Genomic DNA, 21,082 nt, shown 5'->3' with positions numbered 1-21,082 from the left:
CCTGTCCCTCTGGGCCACACTGCAGAGCCCAGGGCGCTGGGTGAATCTGGCCAAGTCTCCCGGGCGTGGGGTTGAGATGCGGTCGTGATCTTAGCCACAGTGCTCTCTTCATCAGATTTCCGATAAACCAGACTGGGACGGTCCTCGGCCCTGCGCCCTGGGCAAACGCAGGATCTCCGTGGGCAGCGCGGGGCGGGGCCGGCGGGGAGGTGGGGGTGGGAGCGGGGAGCGGTCTCCGCTCCCCGGCTCGCTCCTCTCCGGCCAGCCGGGTCTTTGGCGCTGAGCTCGCCGGAGGAGGCCGTCGGGGGGCGGGCTCGGTGACGTCCCAAGGGGCGGGGGGCGGCGCGCTGGCTCCGCGCCCTCCCCGCCTCCTTCGGGTGCCGGCTCCGTGGGTCCTCGGGAGATGCTGCCGCCGCCGCCGCCTTTGCGGTTGCCGTGCACGCAGCTGCGGGTCCCTCCGCTCCACCGCCGAGGCGCCGCGGCGTCCGAGGGCGCACCCGAGCCGAGCCATGCAGCCGGGAGCCGCGCTGCAAGCCATGCTGTTGGCCGCGCTGCTGGCGGGGCCCCGGGGCGCCACCGGTCGCCTGCTAAGCGGTGAGTGAGCGCGTTGGGGCGGGGGCTGGTTCCAGGTCGGGTTCCGCAGAGACACCGCCTGCACCCCACCTGCTGCTGGCCGTCTTCGAGGCCGCGGCGCCTCTCCTCCGGCCCTCTGCAGGGGCTGGGGGCGTCCCCGCCCCGCTGGTGGACCCAGCCCTCCTGCGCGCCCAGCTTGCTTAGCCCAGCGGCTAAGACCAGCGCGAGTCCCTGGGTATCCTGGAACCCTCAAAGGCCCTTCCCCGCCCTGAGTTCCGGGCGGTGGGGGACATAGGCGGGGGGGGGGGGGGGCGCAAATCTGCCCCAGGAGGTGCCCCCTCGGCCCCCGCTCTGAGTGCAGCGCAATAGTTGCCAGGACCCCGGCCCTGGCCGGGCTCACCAACTCTCCTCCAGCGCACTGGGGAGATCTCTTGCTCCTGGAGACGGCGGGTACAGTGGGGATTCTGGATCGGCTGTGCGCGGGGCACCCAGCCTGGTGAAGAAGAGACCTCTAGTCTCTTCTCGGGGTGATGGGGGGCGCAGTGGGGGGAGGATGGCCAGATCCAGCTCTGGAACCAGAGCGCTTAGAGATCGGGAAAGAACCCTAGTTAGCGCGGGACAAGCCCCGCCTGACTCAGGGGAATGACTGTCTGCTTCCTTCCTCCTGTCGTGCCACTGCAGCCTCGGACTTGGACCTCAGAGGAGGTACAGTGCTCTGGCTTCTAGCCTCTTGCGTTTGTTCTGCATGTCGGGGGGGGGGGGGGGCGGAGAGAATGTCCGTGCCCCTTTCTCAGGTCTCCGGGGCGCCGACAGATTGGCCGTAGAGGATGGCGGAGAATAGCAGCCGCCACTGCGTTATCCCTGCTTGCGGAGCTGATGGAAAGGACCCGCAGTTGGTTTCAGGATGGGGGTGGACTGCCTGGTGGCAGAAGGTGGGGGGTGGGAGTGCATCTGAATAAAGCTGCCTGGGTCAGGGCTGCATAGGCTTTGTCCTAGGTCGTGGGGAACAGAAGCCCTCGCCCTTCCCCTTCCTGCAAAAGAGAAGAGAGAGACACTTCCTGAAGGCAGGGGAACCAGATGCGCCTCAGGCATCCTTCCAGCTCTGGCTCTCTGTCTGGCACTCACCCGCTGACTTGTGCTGAGGAGCCAGGCTGGACCATACAGGAAATTCGTTTAAGGTGTTATTTTTTCCCTTGGTAAACCAAGGGCAGAAAAGTGGGGACTGCCAGTAAATTCAACTCCAGTTTCTGTCATGCTGTGGCCAGGTTGTAGGTCCCTGGGGCTCATTTTCCGTCCCCCCCCCCCCCCCACCACCTCATTTGGAGCCACCTTTAAAGAATCACAAGAGCTGGGCTGGGCCAATATCCTCTCCAGGCAGCATTCCAGCCACAGCCTCTCTGCCCTCACCCTCCCTGGAACACCTTCTTAGTGCGAAATGTCTTGCTTTTGAGGCCTCCTAATTTGCTAATGTGCCAGTCCTGTTAGAGTTCTAGCAATAACAGAAGAATAACAAAGAAAAGGGAGGAGATGCAAAACTCTTATAACTTGTTGCTTATTGAGGATGTCCTTACAAAAGCCGTAAAAGAAGCAATAGAAACAAGAATTCACAGGAGTCTTCTGGGTTATCTGTATGTGCTGCCTTCCCATTTAGCACTGGAAATGCCGTCAAGCGTAGCCTTTGCCCCATATTCTGGACACTATTGGGAATAACGAAAGCTCTCTGTTCGCTGCACGGCTGCAAAACAAATTAGGAAAATGAGAACGTTCCTTGAGGGCTGGGAAGAGGTTCCCAAACCAGAATCCTTCATCCTTCTGTCTGTGGTAGAAATTCACACCCACGGCCCACAGTCTGGCTCTGACATTGCGAGGGACTCCCCTTGTTGAAATGTGGTTTTCACTTGTACGCTTGGGTCCAGAAACATACGCTGTGTGCTTCTGCAGGCTAGGAGCTCGTATTTGTATCTGTATTCCCGGGACCTAGCACAGTGCCAGGCACAGAGTGGACACTCAGTACATGCTGGTCGAACAAAGTTCCAGTGCAGCAAGGCTTCAGGCACCCAGATGCAAGCTAGGGTGGGGTGTTGTTCCTCCTCAGTAGAATCCCACACATTTGTCTGAGGCGGTGCTCAGTCCTTCTGGTGTCGGTCAGATACCACACGTCACATAGGCTCCCAGTGCAGCCTGACACTGCGGTGGCGTGGGAACTGGGCAGCATAGTTCAATGGTTATGGGCTTGACTCCGTAATCAGAATGGCCTTCCGACTCCAGTGAAGATGCTGATAGCTATGTGACTTTAGCCAAATTATTTAATGTCTCTGAGCCTCAGTTTTCCCATCTGTAAAATGGGGCATAAACAAATCTACAGCACAGGATGATCAGGAGAGTTCAGTGAGATAACATATGTAAATGCAAAAGCCCTTAGCGTAGTTCATGCCACACGGTAGGAATTCAGTACAACTTAGCTGTGTCTTGAGGCAAGTTCAACACCAGACAACCCGCACCGACCTGATGCTCTTAGCTTCCACTTACACCACAGACTGGGTGACATCTCAGTCCTACGACCTAGGCAGAGGGTTCCAGGATAGAGGAGCCCACACCCAACTTCAGAATACCTCTCTTACCTGAAGGAAGCACCAAACAGAGGTAGCTCACGCTGAACCACACTATCCCCTGAGACTTCCCGATGATGTGCCAGTGTTAGATGTGTGGCTTGGGGTGAAACCATAAATCTTCATCTACCTGTGTTCTAAAGGATAGTCAACAATGTCTGCTTTTCAAGAATCTGTAATGGAACGAACGAAACGTGGAGTTCTTACGCAATATAAGCGTCAGGGTTTAACATTGCATCTCCATGCCGGAAGGGGTGTTAATTTGCTCTGAGAGGCTAAATGACATTACACAGTCCACCGATGAGTAATCAGAATCCCTGCCCAGGGATAGCTCCATTCCCATGCCCTGGTATACTTCGGGGAGTCCTGAAATAGGTTGCCTTCTATTTTCTCTAGGGCAGCCGGTCTGCCGGGGAGGGACACAGAAGCCTTGCTATAAAGTCATTTACTTCCACGACGCTTCTCGAAGACTGAACTTTGAGGAAGCCAAGGCAGCCTGCAGGAGGGATGGAGGCCAGCTGGTGAGCATCGAGTCCGAGGATGAGCAGAGACTGATAGAAAAGTTCATTGAAAACCTCCTGGCGTCTGACGGCGATTTCTGGATCGGGCTCAGGAGGCGTGAGGAGAAACAGAGCAATGGCACAGCCTGCCAGGACCTTTATGCTTGGACCGATGGCAGCACGTCAACATTCAGGTAAGTGTGTGGAATCCACGGCAGCCAACTCACTTGACGTAACTCAGAAAGGAGTTGGGCTGAATCCATGGTGCCAGGTCAGTGGGGAAGAGGAGAGGACCCAGCCAGGCAGAACCCTGAGGGGACAGCACCAGAACAGCCACTGACCAAAGCGGTGTGGTGAAGGTGGTGGGATCCGTGCCCAACTCATGTCCCAAGAGCTCTGTCCAGGTGGCCGTGGCCCGGAAGCGTTGCTTTAATAGCAGGTGATGCTTGAAGTGAAATGGTTCTGGCTGTCCAGCCTTTTGGATTAGAACCCCAATGAGAAATTGAAGGTCTGTGGAGCTAAGACTCAATATAGGGCTCCCGACCACAGGGCCCGGATGGACCAAGAGGGGACTTGAGGGATCCTGCATTTTGGAGGGCCCTTGTAAACCCACAGCACCAGGACTGAGTGATTTCACACCGCACCCTGGCACCATGGCTTTGCCACGGTCCCTCCCTAAGAAATGCAGTGACATGGATAAACATCAAAAGATAGCAAAGTCAAGAGGCATAGACTGGAAAAGTGTAACAAACTACAGTGTTACTAGATAAAGAGTTTATAGAAGTCATTAACACGCTAAGAGTTTCTGTAAGTCAGTAAAACCCCAAAATATAAAGAGGCCAAGACCTGAGCAGACTGTAGAAAAATAGAAAATCTAACTGGTGAACAGTCACATGGGGGAAAAAAGTTTGAACTCATGATCAGTCAAAAGAATGCGGATTAGGGGAGCCTGGGTGGCTCAGTCGGTTAAGCGTTCGACTCTTGATTTCAGCTCAGGTCATTCATGATCTCATGGAATCGAGCCCCGAGCTGGGCATGGAGCCTGCTTAAGATTCTCTCTCTCCATCTCCCTCTGCCCCCTACCCCCCCACCAAAACAAAGAATGCAGGTTAAAATACATGATTTTACCTGTTACATTTAAGACAGCTGATCATCCTCTGTCAAAGTCTACCCATTGTGCTGACCACATCCATACCTTCCAGGAGTAGGAGTAGCCCCTGCAGGGTTCTGGGCCTCTCTTCCTGGGAGAAACTTGAAAAAGGAAAGTTCTTAGGATGAAATGTACTTCCCATCACTGTCGCTAGTCCCAGGGCCACAGCTGATACTCAGTGACCTCCCTCCTCTACTGCAGCCCAGATTCCCCTCTCTCTCTGCTCAGGGAACCTCCATGGCTTACCTCGTGGCAGGGACCCAGACCCTCAGCCCTGAGGAATGTGAAGCCCCGGTCAATGTGCACTTCTCAGGCTGGAGTGACTGCACTTTTCCATCTGCCATCCAAATTGGGTGTGTGAATACCCACAGGAACCCAAGGAGACAACCTGGATGCCAAACATTTCTCCCTGCCCAGGATAGGTGATAGCATAGCTACATCCTCCTGCAATGGGGGCCCGTTTCCTCCTACAAAGGTAATCACTGCTCCTCTTGCCCACGTGGCAGCCATCACTCCTAGTTTAATAAGACTTTTCCAGGGGTGCCTGGGTGGCTCAGTCGGTTGAGCGTCCACCTTCGGCTCAGGTCATGATCTCACGATTTGTAAGTTCGAGGTCCACATCAGGCTCGCCGCTGTTAGCCTGTCAGCGCAGAGCCTGCTTTAGAGCCTCTGGCCCCTCTCTTTGCCTGTCCCCCCATTGCACTCTCCCAAAAATAAATAAATATTTAAAAAAAAAAAAAAGACTTTTCCTAGATCTCCTGGGGGAAGTATTTCCCCCTTTGGGTCCTGGGACATCTAAAACCCACAGAGCACAGCACTGCAGAGACAAGAAGCACGGATTCCCCAGTGGGTCACTACCAGTGATGGTAAGCAAGCCTCCTCCTGTTTCCACCCCCTGGCTCCCAGATCCATGTGTTCTTGCTCTTGGGGACACGGGATGATACTTGAGCCTTGGAGGATGTTTTGGAGGATGATCCTGCCTCCCTGCAAAAGTATTGCCTCTAAGCTAGTGCTTCAGCTGTGTCGTCCATCATTCTGTCAGGCTGGCAACTTTCAGATGCTGCAACATGTCATATGACTAGTAAATGCCCCAGCAACGAGCCCCTGCCACACCTCCTTTGCTATAAAGTAGGTCCCATGGTCCAATGAGGTGTCATTTGGGATTGTGTCCTGGTAGATCTAATACTACGTAAGCTCTGGATAGCGGTGCTGACTCAGGCCCTGTGGTAGGAAAGGCAAACCCGTACCCAGGTTTTACGTCTATCCCTGTCAAAGTGAATCCTTGCCCCTTTCAGGATGGAAGGAGTCCAGTGCAGTCAACTTGCCACCGAACGCCAGGCCGGTGTTCTAGGATTGGTGTTCCTTTAGGGACTTAGCTGTGGTCTCCGTTGCTGGAAGGGTCAATGTTTGGCAGTAGCTAGATCAGCCTTGGTGAGTGGGAGTGGGTACTGTTGAACCCATGCGTAGCCTCCATCCCTGCCACCACGGCTACTGTAGTGAGTGTCTGTTGTGCCGGCCCCAAGGCAGCTGATACCAGGCTAGCTGACATCAACGGGCCGAGTCGTTTGTCTCCCTGGTCGTTTAGTGCCTCTTCAGTGCTAGAGGCTTTCTGCCGGGTTTTAACGTGTGATAGATCCTCATGCTTCATGCCTCTTCCCGTATGTCTATTCACATCTCCCTAGCCGAGAGTTCCCTATCCCCAAACTTCCCCTCTTTCTCCTTTTAGACTCCTGATCAGCTGGCCAAGTTCTGTGCCTTACCCCTGAGTCCCTATAGATTCTGACCTCCAGTAACTTCTCTTTCTGTGCCAGGTAGTTGACTAAGTATACCATCTAAGCTCTGGCCGATGGGAGGATGTCCCATTACCACTCGGTCTTTCAAGGCCAACTCTGAGTGGGGTTGTAGTGCAGCAGCCGTCCATTTGGAATTGTACTCACATTCTTGGCTGATCTATCCATGGACCGAACTCACGCACCTCTATCAACTAGTCATAAGGGGTTCCCTTATGCAGCTATCGGTGTAAGCTGATGGAGAGTCTTTGGAATGACAGTGCTAGAGGCTATGGCAGCCCGCTCTACCTGCTCATACGGTGCCCTTTGGTCCTGAATATATATTGATTCTGGGCCTTCCCATCCCAGGACTGGGTGTGTCCGATAGTACCTCACTCACAATGGGTAAGTTGAATTGCACGGTCTCTTGGTGCTCCCTGCCTAGTAGCAAGCCAGGAGCTGCTTTGCAAAAGGTGATTATCTCTCCGTTTCAGAAGACATGACCTTGCTATAGAATCCTAGGGGTTTACATTGTGATTCTCGCATTGGGGCTTGTTACAAATTCTGTGTGGCATTATTTTTCCCATCCGGATACCTCTGCTAATAGGATCTGCTAGATAATAAGTCTGCTTGCACTACAGCCTAGACCTGCTTCAGAGTCCTTTTTCTGCTCTTGACCTCTCTCAAAGCTGGCCGTCTTTCGTGTCAGCTGATACATGGGCCAGAGCTGAATGTCCAAATATGTATGTGAAATATGCTGTCTCCAGCACCCAAAGGTGTTACGCTTCCTACTTCACATTATTCTAAGATGCTTCAAGATGCAATATTAGTCCTTTAATATGAAAGGGATGATCTGGAATTCCCTAGATCACTAGAAACCTACACATTTTCATGAAGTGGCAGGCTCTTGAATCTTCATAGTGTTGACATGTAATCCTCTGGAGCACATGAGTCTTCCTAAGCTCTTCTGGTTCAATTAGCATGATGTCAGAAATATAGCAGACCAGTGTGATTTTCTGCAAAATGTGTAGGTAGTCCAAATCTCTTCATACCACATTATGACGGAGGGTTGGAAAATTAATATAGTTCTCAGGCAAGATGATAAATGTGTATTGTTGTCCATTCCAAATGAATGCAAATGGTTTTTTATTCTCTTTCTGATGGAAAATATTGTGTTTACCAGATCTGTAATGTGGGTACCCAAGGGCAAGTTAACCTGCTCTAGCAAAGACACCGTAGATGGCACAGAAGCTGTAATTGAGGCTTCTACTTAGTTGTATTTATGCTGTTCTAGTGTCATCCTTCAGGATCCATCTGGTTTTTGTAGGAGCCGGACTAGTGAATTAAATAAAGGTACGATGGCGAATAACACCCTTGCGTTGTCTAGAATGGTGGTACCATTTTCTGTGATCTTCCCCTCGGTAAGATACTGGTTTTTTTATTTACTGCTTTGGAGATGTTGGGGAAGAGCAAAGTCTCAGAAGCTTCTACTTGACCTTGTCCACTATTACAGCTCTTACCTCACAGGCTAAGGAACCAACGTGGGACTATACCAACTACCAACTATGGCAGTTCAAGTCATATATCTGCAGACTGGTAAATGACTGCTGGGTGGGTCCCACTGTGAGCTGGTTCTGGGCCAGAGCTCTACTCAATACCTGGGCTCAATATGCTCCCACTCTAATGGGTAGTCTTGATGATGTTTCAAGTCTTTGGATATCAATGTCACCTTGCATCCTGTGCCCAACAGTCCTTATGATATTTGGGTATCTCCTTTCCCCCAGTGTATGGTTACTCTACTAAATGGCCATAGGCACCTTTGGGAGAACAGGAAAATTATCCCCATGCGTACCAACCATGGCGTTGCAGGGTCCTTCCTCCTGACGACCTGGCCTCTTCTTCTATCAGTGAATTCCAAGCCTGAGACCTGGCTCAAGTCCACAAACCAGGTGCCAGGCATAAAATTCCACCCATTCCATCATCAGTGAAATGAAATAACATAAAGCCATAAGGCCAGTGGGGAAGAGAACAAGGCAAGTCAAGTTAGGAGGTCCACCAACTGGGTTGGAAAATGGCCTGGAGGTAACTAATGGGGTAGAGCCCAGCCCAAGTCAGGGCCCCCAAGTGCCCAGGCACAATGTCCAAATAGTGCTGCAAGTTCAGTTATTGTCCAGGCAAATTCAACCCCGTAGGCATAGCAAAGGACCTTCCCTTTGGTGGAGGGCAACACAGCCCTCAAGCAGAGCCGTGCTGAGGTGCTGCAAGGAGACCTGTCTCTCAGCTGCCTCTTAAGGAGGGGCTCTGACAAGATCCAGGCAAAGCAGCAGGGCCCAGCTAAATAATCTGAGCATGAGGGTGAGATCGGGGCCTCAGAAGGAAGCAGCTCAGGTGGGTAACCACGCAGACTATAAAACCCAGCCCTGAATCACTGCATGCAGTGAGTGCTCACAGCGTTCAGACTCTCTGTGGAATCCAAGGCCCTAAAATGGGACCCATATACTCAACTGGGTGGCAGCACCATTTAATTCCAAATACCACCGGATAGTGGAGCTCAGGCTGCTAACGGAGCTAGGAAGACAAAGGCAAGAAATGTGGCAGCAGAGGCTGAAGGAGGGGCTCATCCGCCTGATGAAGTGAAAACAAGATAAAAGCTGAAATTAGACTAGGTGGGCCCTCTGCTCTGTCCCTACCCCCTCACCTGCCTTGACAGCCTCTCCATTTTGGAAAGTCTTGCTCAGATGCTTGAATTTTCCCTCTACTTCCTAGGGCTAGAAAGGCAGCTATGACGGTTGAAAAGCATAAAGAGATAGGAGCGAGGCAAGCTCTGGCTGAAATGAGCCATGCCTCTTGTCAGTGCGTCTGATTTCTACAACAAAGAGAAACAAAAGCAGGTTCGCAAAAAGCAAGCAATAAGATCATCCCAGACTGCTTCTCATAATTGCTTTGCAGACATCATATGGTAATATATTCCTCCCCGCAGAGAGCCTGTGGCAAATGTCAGATGATTGGTTGTGATGTCCATCTTAGAAAGCATGTGGTTCTACATACTGGCAACGCTTCAATTCCTCCCTGTGTTACTGTCTCCTGACGCAGAATCCTACGTTCGTGGTTCACTGGAACTCGATGGGAAAAGTCTGGGGCTTCCTTCTCCAATTGTCTCCATTGTTGACCCCTTTCCTGCAGGAACTGGTACGTGGATGAGCCTTCTTGCGGCAGCGAGGTCTGCGTGGTCATGTACCATCAGCCATCGGCACCTGCTGGCATCGGGGGCCGCTACATGTTCCAGTGGAATGACGACCAATGCAACATGAAGAACAATTTCATTTGCAAATATTCTGATGGTAATGAATCCTTCCCCAAGTCATGTGGCTGAATCCCCAGCTGCCTCTCTTAACTTCATAAGCAGCTGCTAGTTCCCGGAATTTGTTATGTGGTCTCTGAGAAAGCTTGTTGGGAATGCCAGCGGTGTTGAACACTGGGGAATGCAGTGACAGTTCCTCGTGGAGGAGTACTTCTAGCAAAGGAGAGGAGTGTCTGATGCTAGGAGAAGGGATGAAGAAAAGAAAGGGTCTAATTTATGTCTGACAAAGCGAGAATCATGACAAGTTCAGGAAACAAAAAGCCCTCTAAGTGGACAAATTCTTATTCTTTCCACATGTGAGGTTGGCTGTAGGAACTTGGAAAAAAAGAAATATGAAAGGAAGCTGGCCATTGTTCCTGCAAGTCTTCTAACAGCCATGTGACATTATTTTCTGGGGCTTTAAGGAAACAGAATAATGACCCGAGGAGGTAGATAATGGAGTACACCGATTTCACTGGCCTTGGATAGATAGCGGTCACCTTGAGGAGCAGGCTTAAACCACCTTGCAGATTCACCTGGCGTTGGCTTCTAGGTCTGTTAAGGTTTTCAAATTGGCTACAAGCCTGCAGTCTCACTCTCCTGGGGTTTCCCAAACTCCCCCATCGTAACTGGCTTAGATCTAAACTTACGTGATTTTTTTTATCTGTCCCTGAAGTTTCTCAGATCCCTAAAGCCAACTGCTGGGTCCCAGTCCTCACCTTTCCTGGTGAGAATAATCCTGTCATTCTAAACTCTTTGAATTGGACTATGCTCTTGCTCTGGTTTTTGCTGCTTAAGGTGTTTTTCCTCTCTCTCCCCCACCTCCACCCCACCCCAGGTGAACTCCTCCCCACAGAGACCTAGCCCTTCCTGCCACACAGAGCTGACTCAGGCAGGGAGGTGGCTGAGACGGGGCTGGCTTAGCAAGTTGCCTCTTTAGAGCAGTAAAAGCAAAACTTCCCATCACTCTGTTAATTATGTCCTATAAGCTCTGTGGTTTAAAATGTCGTAATTTTTAAACATTTTTTGAAGGAAATGTGCGATTTTAAAAGTTCTTTTCATACCTTTTAATTTTTGGACTTTGAACCTAGCGTGTATATATGTGTATATGCGTATATATACATATACATATATATACATATATGTGCATATGCGTGTATATACATATACATACATATATACATATGTGTGCATATATGTACATGTGTGTACATATATGAAATATTCATAATATAATATTCATATATATACACACACTATTCTTTGTTGCTTTTGCTATTACTTGAATGACACCGAGTCCTGACAAGAAAAAGATTAAAAAAAAAGATGTACAGGATTAATGAGGAGAGTGTAATAAAAGGATATTTACAGAAGTGTGGCAAAGAGAAAGAGGCGGTGAGGTGCCCAGGGACTAGCCACAGTAGGATGCTGTTACTACCCCTGAGCCCAAAGGAGCAAGTGGAGAGAATGGTTTTAGCAGAACCCCGAGCTCCCATGAGCTTGGAGTCATGGAATAGGAGCCACCCACCAGAAGCCATAACCATAAAATGCAGCGACTGTCAAACCGCAGTGGTGATGCAGGAAGGGAGCCTGGGGAGTAAAGCCTGGGACCTCTCTCTGCTCTCCTGCCTCTGCCTCCCATCAGCTAAGCCCAGTCAGAAGTGAAAAGGCAAGGGAGTCCCAATAACACAGTGCATAGACGTCAGCCTCCTGGGACACAGAGGAGGGCAGACTGGATCTGGCAGAGGGAGGTGAGCACGTGGAGAAAAACTAACACGTTGTCTTTATGTGGCCACCCATCTCCAGGATGAGTTCACGCACCTTAGCCATACAAGAAGCTGCACGAGCAGCTCTCTTCACCTCCACTCCCCCATTCCCCTGTGCACGTTGTGAAGCTGTCCACCCACCCCCCCCCATTCCCCTCTGCACTCTGTGAAGTTGCCCAAGAGCTCTTGACTGCTGTTCCCTGTGCTTGAAACGCTCCTCCCCTTTCCCAGACAACTCATCCTCACCTTTGGGGTTCACGTTGAACATCACCTCTCAGAACAACTAAGTGCAACAGGTGATCGTGAATTGGATCCTGGAGGATGATGATGGTTTTGTATAAAGCGCAGCTTTAGGACAATTGGCAGAATTTGCATAAGGTGCATAGATTAGGTAATAGACTATCAATGACAATATCTTGGTTCTGATCACTGTTACTGTGGTTATGTAAGAGAACCCCCCCACACATATGCATATGTCCTGTATGTGTTCTTTGTACATACGTGGGTGTATATGTAGGTATAAGTAAGAATACAGATAGACATAGAGAGATACAGAGAGACAGAATAATTAAATAAATGATATGATAAAATTGTAACTTATGGGTGAGGGCTATATGGGTATTCCTTGTAGTATCCTAGCAAATTTTCATAAATCTGCATTTTTTCAAAATAAGAAGTTAAAAAAAATCTCCTCTGGGAAACCTCCCAAGGGCCCCTCAAAACCAAGTTAGGTGTTCCTCCTGGGAGGATCAGAGCACCTCACACACACAGTATTTTAACTGCCTATTTATAAGTTTCTGCCTTTCACTGCCTGGTTGACATGAGGTCTGGAAACATGCACTTCGGAGCAATGAATCCCTGCACCTGATGGGCTAGGGGAAGGTCATCCAGGGCGGTCCCAACAGGAAGGCACACCATCTATTATGCCAGAGTAGCAAGAGACTGGTTGAATGACATCTAAAACTAGACAGCATGACCACGTAGAGCAGGTGGCCCGCTAGCCAGGGCTGAACTCTGGCTCACGTCTGAGGTGTGCGAAAGGCGTAGGTGTATCCAGTGAAAATGAGAGACAAGTCATCTGAGGCGGTGCATTGCAGATACATCGTAGGGAGTGATGGAATGCTGCATTCGTGTTGTGCCATGTTTAATGCAGTTCTGCACCATGGATGGGACCATGGAGGGACAAGAAAACGAATACATCATGTGATGTTCTTGAATACACTATGTATTATAATGTAATGTCACAAATTAGTGTTTGTTAATATCATCCTGTGTTTCCATATGCTATGGCCATCCCAGAGAGCGTAAGGACTCTTCTCGTTTGCTGTTGTGTCTCCAGTACCTAGCTGAGTTTGTCTCCTTGCAATTTTAATTTTCACTTGAGTCGTTTGGGTCAAATCCCAGTTCAGCTACTCAATAGCTATGAGATTCCAACAAGTTATTTACTCTCCCTGTACCTCAGGCACCTCATGTACAAAATCACCGTAGTAAGAGCAACCACCTCATTAGGCTGTTATCAGGGTGAATCATGTTTGTTTTTATAAAACACTTAGAACATGGGGCGCCTGGGTGGCGCAGTCGGTTAAGCGTCCGACTTCAGCCAGGTCACGATCTCGCGGTCCGTGAGTTCGAGCCCCGCGTCGGGCTCTGGGCTGATGGCTCGGAGCCTGGAGCCTGTTTCAGATTCTGTGTCTCCCTCTCTCTCTGCCCCTCCCCCGTTCATGCTCTGTCTCTCTCTGTCCCAAAAATAAATAAAAAACGTTGAAAAAAAAAAAATTTTAAAACACTTAGAACATGATGATGTTTCTATCATATAGCAGGAACTATATATAAGTGGGTTTTTTTTTTTAAATAAATGAATGGATTTGCATTGCACACACACTTACAGGAAGATGATTAAAAGTTTCCTTTCTGAATGAAACTTCAGAATGGCCTTGGCATCCTGGGCTTAGGACTGTGAATTCCAAAATCACACCCTTAAGGGCCCCATCCCTATGAATGCCAGAGCATCTGATTAGCATAAGAGATTTACTACCAGTATCTGAGGGTCACACACTCTCAGCCAAAGGTAAAAGTATTCAGTGTAGATGTTCTGTGCAACCTGATTGTCCTGAGGCTCTTTGCAACATTTTGAATGACTCAGGTTCTGGATCACCAGTGTCTGCCTTGGGGCTGGCAGTGGTCTGCTTACCTACCCCCCTACAACCACTTCCACTGCTTAGACATCGTGTTTGTTACCCTCTAAAACATCCCTAGTGAGAGTTGTTAAAATGTCTTGGATTGCTTTTTCTTTTCTTTGCTTTTCTTCTTCTTTTTTTTAGATTGTTTTAAAATTGAGGCCTGAGTGTAGCTGGGGAGGGATAGGGATTACTGTTGAAACTGGATTAGCCGTATGTTGGGTGATGGTACATAGAAGTTCATTATACCGGCCTTTCTATTCTTGTTTATTTTTGAAAATTCCCATATTTAAAATTTTAAAATACTTTGGGGCTGGGTAGCTCAGTCAGTTAAGCGTCTGACTCTTGATTTCAGCCCAGGTCATAATCTTACGGTCGTGACTGCCTGCATCAGGCTCTGTGCTGACAGCGAAGAGGCTGCTTGGGACTCTCTCTCTCTCTCTTTCTCTCTCTCTCTCTGTCCCTCCTCCCCTCCTCTTCCTCTCTCAAAAATAAACTTAATGAAATAAATAAAATTTTAAAATACTTTTTTAAAAATACCCAAGTAAAGCTGGGGGAAGGCTAGTCTTGGTGAAAAAGTGATTCTTTTGGCCTGCTAACCCAGTTCCTAGCATTGAGTAACACAAAATAAAGTTTATCGGAAGACTGAGTAAATAAGTGGATGCCATGAGTTGGCCAGTTTCATTCAGATGGCATGGAAATTTACTTATTATTTTCATATTTGTTTCTTTCTGCCACAGAGAAGCCAACAGCTCCTTCTACAAAGCCTGGAGGTAAGCTATCATTTGAGTTGGGTTCATTTGGACTGTTTCACAGGCCCCCTTTACGGGTTTAGAACCAAAGGTTCTTTAGACCAGATTTTCCAACAGAAAGAGCACGGGTGTTAAGTCATGCCTTTCGGAGAAGTAGATGCCGCGTGCAGCCCTGTTGAGTAGTTCATTAATCTCTCCCTGGCGTTGCCGATTTCTCCCAAAGCTGAAAAGCAACAACCACAAATTCAGTTTGGGATGTGACTTGTCATTACTGACAATCTGAGAGGAATAATTCCATCTAATGAGAAAAGAAGTGAGCCAAACGGATAATTTATGCTCCTAGAAGTGAGTCATTGGCCCTTCCCTTTGGCACCTCTGTATCTTATGTGCCTTGACGCCAGCTGCCTGCTGTCCGTTTCAGTACATGATTCTTGGCAGCAAAGATCTCCCCAGGAAGATGAAGGCAGTTGAACCTGTAGGCCGGCAAACTCAACCCTTAACTTTTCTATGCTTTTAAATGGCCCGAGTCAAACTGCTCCTCTTTTTTGGGGATCCCACCCACAACCTGGCCACCCTCAGAGACTATCTGGATTATGAGGCCTTTTCTCTGGGGTCTCAAGTCGGTGTGTCTGTCTCCAGGTGAAGGAACAGAGCCAGCAGCACCCATGCTTCCAGAAGACACAAGGAAAGAAGATTCCAGAGAGACTTTTAAAGGAAACAAAGGTATGGACCCAACTCTCCTGGGGGAAATAGATGACGGGACTCTCCTGATCACAGATGACCAAGGTTACACTTTCTACTTTGTTCTTTCCTGTAACCACTTGAAAAATGAACTAGACAGGGCATCTGTGACTTTGCAGAAAGTGCACGAAGTTTTGGGGTTTGTAGTGAAACCACAAGGGGAGAGTAGTCGGCCAGGATGTGAAATGCCTGCCTGAGGATGAGGATAGGGCTGGGGGACGCCCAGCAGTTGTGGGTGGGGGCGGGGTACCGAGAGAAGGGCTGTAGAGGAACAAAGGGGAAAAACCCAGGCCGTGAAGCCAACAGCTCCGACCTTGACATTCACTTGTGAAACAAATAGAGGAAATGGACACAAACATTTCACAACTGGAATCAAGAAGGATCAGAGAAAAGGGGGGTGATAACTGGGAGCGCTGATGGAATTTCCACCTGGGCTCTCACCTGGAGTCTCAAAGAGGGAGATTTGGGTTTATGTGGCTGGGCAACTTTTAAAAACCACTTCATTTCTCTGAGCTTTAGTTTTCATGTTCTGCGTGACGGAAGTAACGCTATGTGTCTCACGTGTCCGAGAGCCTCACTGTGGCCGTCAAATGAAATCGGATATTGTAATACTGCAGTTCAGTTCTGGCATTAGCCACGCCAAGCTAGGACAGAGCCCACAGGTTAAGGGCACAGTCTGCAGCAAGTCACTTCAGACATCAGTCACAAGTTCAGGGGTCCCCAGGCCACCCCCACTTCTGGTCAGTTGGCTACAAATCCAGAGGATGCCCACAACCCCTCAGGTTTGATAGCTCACTAGAACAACTCACAGAATTCAGGAAAATACCAGACGTAGGACTGCATTTTATTGTAAAGGATACAGATCACCACCAGCCAGCTGAAGAAACAGGTAGGGTAAGGTCCGGGAGGGTCCTATGTGGGGAGTTCTGTGTCGTCTCCCTGGGGAATCAGGATGCATAATCACCCTCCTGGCACATCAGTGCGTTCATTACATAGGCATGATTGATTTGGTCATTGGCCATGAAATTGAACTCACTCTTCACGCCCCCTCCTGTCCTGAGACCCCCAAGGAGCCCCCTTCCTGAGACATCTTACCAGCATAAACTCTGATATGGTCGGAGGGGCTCCTGAATAATAAAGTTACTCCTATTACCTGCAAAATTCCAAAGATTTAGGGCCTCTCTTCCAGAAGCAAGGTCAAATTTTATTATTCAACTGATAAAATGTGTTAAAATGCTTTGAAAAAAGTACAAAGGACTCTACAGAGGTGGGTGGCATTTTCAGTGCTCATCGGTTTTATGGCGGCATTTAAAGTGGGTTTTGCTTTGGGCTCTTTGTTTGTGTGGTTGTTAGGTTTGCAGCCTCACAGGAAAACAAAGCAACAGCTTCCAGAAGGTTGGGAACCTTGGACCAGTGGGAGTAAAATAAGGGTCAGGCCCCAGTCCTTGATTCCTCCTCAAGCCGCATGACGGAAAATTCTTTGGTTCTAAGTCTTAAAGGATAGGTCGGGATAACAGACCTCTGAATGTCCTCCACAGTCACTGCTCTTGGTCCCAACTGGATCCAATTAGTCTTAGTCAGATTTGTTGGAAGGTTACAGTCTGATTCATGGGCTTCATGTGACCTTCTCTTTCCTGGTAACAGCGCTGAGACTCAATTCTTCTTCCCTCCCTCTTCCCCACCCCACCTTGGGAACTACCATTTCTGTCCCGAGAGCCAAAGACATCAACACTGCCCAAGCAGCTCCTGCTTTGTTAAGGGACAGGAAGGACAAGAAAAGAGAGTATCTCTTTCCTCTGGGGAAAAAAAAACAAATTTAATTCAAAAAATGCCTCTCTGATATTTTGCAAGAGACTCCAACACTTAAACTTCTTTTCTCTATTACTTAGGATAACAAGATAGGTAGAAAACGCTCACTTATTGAAACTAGAAGACTTTGCCAACTGGGTAACTGTATACCTATTTCCTTCCAGGAATGCGCTCTTTGAAATACTCTATGTTGATTATGCTTTTTTAAGCCTGTTTTGAAGCACGTAAAGACCACTGATGCTGATAATATGCAATTTTCTTTTCAGAAGCTGCCTTAAATCTTGCTTACATTCTAATCCCCAGCATCGTCCTTCTCCTCGTGGTCATCACAGTTATGTGTTGGGTTTGGATCTATAGAAGGAGGCAAGTAAAACTGTCGTTGTGTGAGTCTTTGTATCTTCTGGACTCCTTGAGATTTGGACATTGCTCTGTTTACTTCATTAAAAAGCCATAGCAGCTCCAAGAGAATCACCATTGCAGATTTGAGAGTATATTCTCCGATGGGCTCAGGACATTCAGAAGTACTAAGCATTTGTGCTTAGTTGTGACTAAGAGAGTGATCTTATATTCTTTCATTTTTGTGTAAGGAAGATTTTACATGACTTGAGGGGTGAAACTGTGTTATTTGCCTACTTTGTATACACACATCACTCAGCACAGTACTTCCATGAATGAATACTCTCACTCCAAAAATGTTTGTTAGTTGGGGGAAGGAATAAATAGTGAGCCATTGAAATATGACTGTTCCAGAGCCTTCTGGCAAACATCTGCAATGAAATCACTTTATTAAAAATGAAATAGCTCAGTCTCTTAAATGGACTTTCTTTTAATTCAATATACAATTATAGATTGCTACCAAATAGCTCTACTAAGTAGCCTAGAGGACCTCTATTTATGAATCATGGGCCACCATTTTTGAGGGACCCACAGCTATTCTCAGTTGCTTTTTTATTCCCCATCATCATGCCATACATAGAAGAAGGCCAGTATGCCCATTTTACAACAGAAAAACTAAGGTCCGGTTTAAGATTTGGCTCCTTTTGATGACCATTTTAAGATGAATTAGTAAAATACCAATGCTTAAGATTTGACTTGTGCAAACCTTTGTATTTGCTTTAAGTTTTGACTTGTTTAAGATTTGACTTTTTAAGTTTATAGTCTTGATTGGACTTTAAGATTTGACTCCCTTTGATGACTATTTTAAGGTGAATGAGTAAGATATCAATGCAGAGTTGACCCTACAACAACAAGGGTCTGAACTGTGTGGGTCCACTTATACATGTTGTGGGTTTTTTTCCAGTAAATACAGTATAGTACTGTAAATGTTTTTTTTTCTTCTTTATCACTTTCTTTTTTTTAATGTTTATTTGTTTTTGAGAGAGAGAGAGAGAGAGAGATCACAAGCACAAGCAGGGGAGGAGCACGAAGAGAGGGAGAGAGAGAATCCCAAGTGGGCTCCATGCTGTCATCACAGAGCCCAACATGGGGCTTGAACCCACAAACTATGAGATCATGACCTGAGCTGAAGTTGGACGCTTAATCGACTGAGCCACCCAGGCGCCGTGATTTTCTTAATAACATTTTCTTTTCTCTCCCTTACTTTATTGTAAGGAAACAATATATAATACATATAACATGCAAAATATGTGTTAATCAACTATTTACAGTATCATTAAGGCTTCAGGTCGGCAGTAGGCTATTAGTGGTTCAGTTTGCCGGGAGTCAAAAGTTACATGAAGATTTTCAACTGTGTGGGGGGTTGGCACCCCTAGCCCCTTCATCATTCAAGGGTCAGAAGTAGAACCTGCTTCATTTAATAATAACTTCCTTATAGGATCATTAGAAGGATTAATTCATGCAGAATGGGCTTATAGTAAACAGTCAAAAATATTAGCTCTTACTATGATTATTTTTATTAATTAATTCTCTTTGATCTAAAAAGAGAATTCAGTTAAAAGTTACAAATATATTTTCCAACTGCTTACTCTGCAGTTGTTTTTGTTTGTTTTGTTTTGGTTGGTTGGTTGGTTGGTTGGTTTTAATTTCCCTTCCTTACTCTATCTATTTAACACCTCGCCAGGATTTGGGAATTGTGACTTTGAAGCTGGAGTCTATCTCAGGGGGTTTTACCTTTTTTTTGTGCCACAGACATCTGTAACAGTCAAATGAAGCCTATGGACTCCTTCCCAGAACAATATCTTTAAATATATTACAATAAAATATTAAAATATATTGGATTACAAGGGAAGCCATTATACTGATACCACAGTTTAGCAAAATATTTCCAAAAATGATTGTGATTTGGTAATACATGCATTTCTTTATTAATGCTTCCTTATCTAGTAGTGGATATGATCACCGTAATTTTGAAACAGAGATGAGCGTAAAATACTTTAAGGCCTCTATGGCAACTGTGATGTGATATGAAAATAACCTGTGATTTCTGTTGGTGATCGAGTCAAAGGTATTACTAATCCTACTCTAGTTTGTTGCCTACATTCAGAATTGAAGGACAGGCTCACTTTCACTTGGAGATGGGTTTTTTTTAATGTGATATTTTTCCCCATCCAATTCTATCCATGGACCCTCTGGGAGCTCTGAGGATCCCAGGATAACCACCTCTGTTCTATGCTCTTGCAGCAGTGAATGACAGCTACGCAATCACTTTGAATACAACACTTCCCCGTTTTGTTACCCCACCTCACCCCACCCCAAAGCCCTGACCTGTAAGTTTCGGTAGGTGAGAAGGACAGTGTAGTGATTGCCCAGGCTGGCCTCCTCCTGCCTGAACAGGAGACACGGGGATATTCTCAGTCCCCTTGTCTAAAATACTTGGCCCCGCTTTTCTCTCCTCCTAGGAAAGGGGAGCAGCCAGGCCCCAGCACGAAGGAGCAGCACACCATCTGGCCCTCTCCTCATGCAGGGAACAGCCCAGACCTAGAGGTTTACAACATCATTCGAAAACAAAGTGAAGCCGATTTGGCTGAGACCCGGCCAGACCTGAAGAACATTTCATTCCGAGTGTGTTCGGGAGAAGCCACTCCCGATGACCTGTCTTGTGACTATGACAACATGGCCGTGAACCCATCCGAAAGTGGATTCGTGACTCTGGCGAGCGTGGAGAGTGGCTTTGTGACCAATGACATTTACGAGTTCTCCTCAGACCGAACGGGGAGGAGCAAGGAGTCTGGATGGGTGGAAAATGAAATATATGGTTATTAGGGCACATGAAAAACACTTGAACAAATGGAAATGGGAACGAAAAGGGGAGCAAAACTCTCCTATTTTCTGTGAGGAAAAGAGAATGTGTATGAAAATGCTCAGTTCAGGTCTTGGGGGTAAGCATGTCACCCCCATTAGCCCCTGTTGGATCCCCAAGTTTGGCCAAATCCCCAACCCCAGCTTCTCACCCAGATCAGCCTTACGAGAAAGCACCTTGCCCACGGTCAGGCACATAGTAGAAAATAAATGTCAATCGATTGGTTCTAACTGACTTTCAAGGGAGAGTGACTTCCCTGGCAGGGATAAGTTTGAGGCTGTGGGACTTGGGAAAGCCATCTCTGGGTTCTGGTTTTCTCGCTCTGCTCTGTTTCATATATATATATATATATATATATATATATATATATATATATATATATTATATCTGGGCAGCAGATATAATCACCACGAGACAGAAATTACAGAATCTTTTCAAAGCCCACGTACTGTGGCATCGGGCTGGCCAGTGTACGGACGAATCTTAGATCTGTTTTGTTTTGTTTTTTTTTTTTCAAAGAATCAAATCAAATCAAAAGCAGGAAGCAGAATGTTAGTCTGTCTGTGTCTACAGCCCTTCCTCTGCATGTAACCTCAGGGGACCTCTTTTTCTTTCTCCTCGCATCCAAACTTGGACA

General features: G+C 47.6%; 1 protein-coding gene across 2 annotated transcripts; it reads left to right on the top strand.

The window, feature by feature from the left end:
- Positions 1-296: 296 nt before the first annotated feature.
- On the top strand, positions 297-20,770 carry LAYN (layilin). 2 transcript variants are annotated; one of them, XM_019469212.2, is made up of 8 exons: positions 297-594; positions 1,255-1,278; positions 3,579-3,876; positions 9,785-9,942; positions 14,625-14,657; positions 15,276-15,359; positions 17,453-17,549; positions 20,045-20,770. In XM_019469212.2, the coding sequence occupies exons 1-8, from the start codon at positions 510-512 to the stop codon at positions 20,406-20,408; spliced, it is 1,143 nt and encodes a 380-aa protein (XP_019324757.1). In that variant the 5' UTR covers positions 297-509; the 3' UTR covers positions 20,409-20,770. The 2 variants fall into 2 exon arrangements, with proteins under 2 accessions (XP_019324757.1, XP_019324756.1); XM_019469211.2 differs by lacking the exon at positions 1,255-1,278 and having other exon boundaries at positions 298-594.
- The last annotated feature ends 312 nt before the right edge of the window (positions 20,771-21,082 follow it).

The sequence above is a fragment of the Panthera pardus genome, unplaced genomic scaffold (assembly GCF_024362965.1).
Source record: "Panthera pardus isolate Hobbes unplaced genomic scaffold, ASM2436296v1 HiC_scaffold_12, whole genome shotgun sequence".
In the NCBI taxonomy this organism is placed as follows: domain Eukaryota; kingdom Metazoa; phylum Chordata; class Mammalia; order Carnivora; family Felidae; genus Panthera; species Panthera pardus.
The sequence above is the reverse complement of the archived record's forward strand: the minus strand, read 5'-3'. Positions and strand labels throughout refer to the sequence as shown.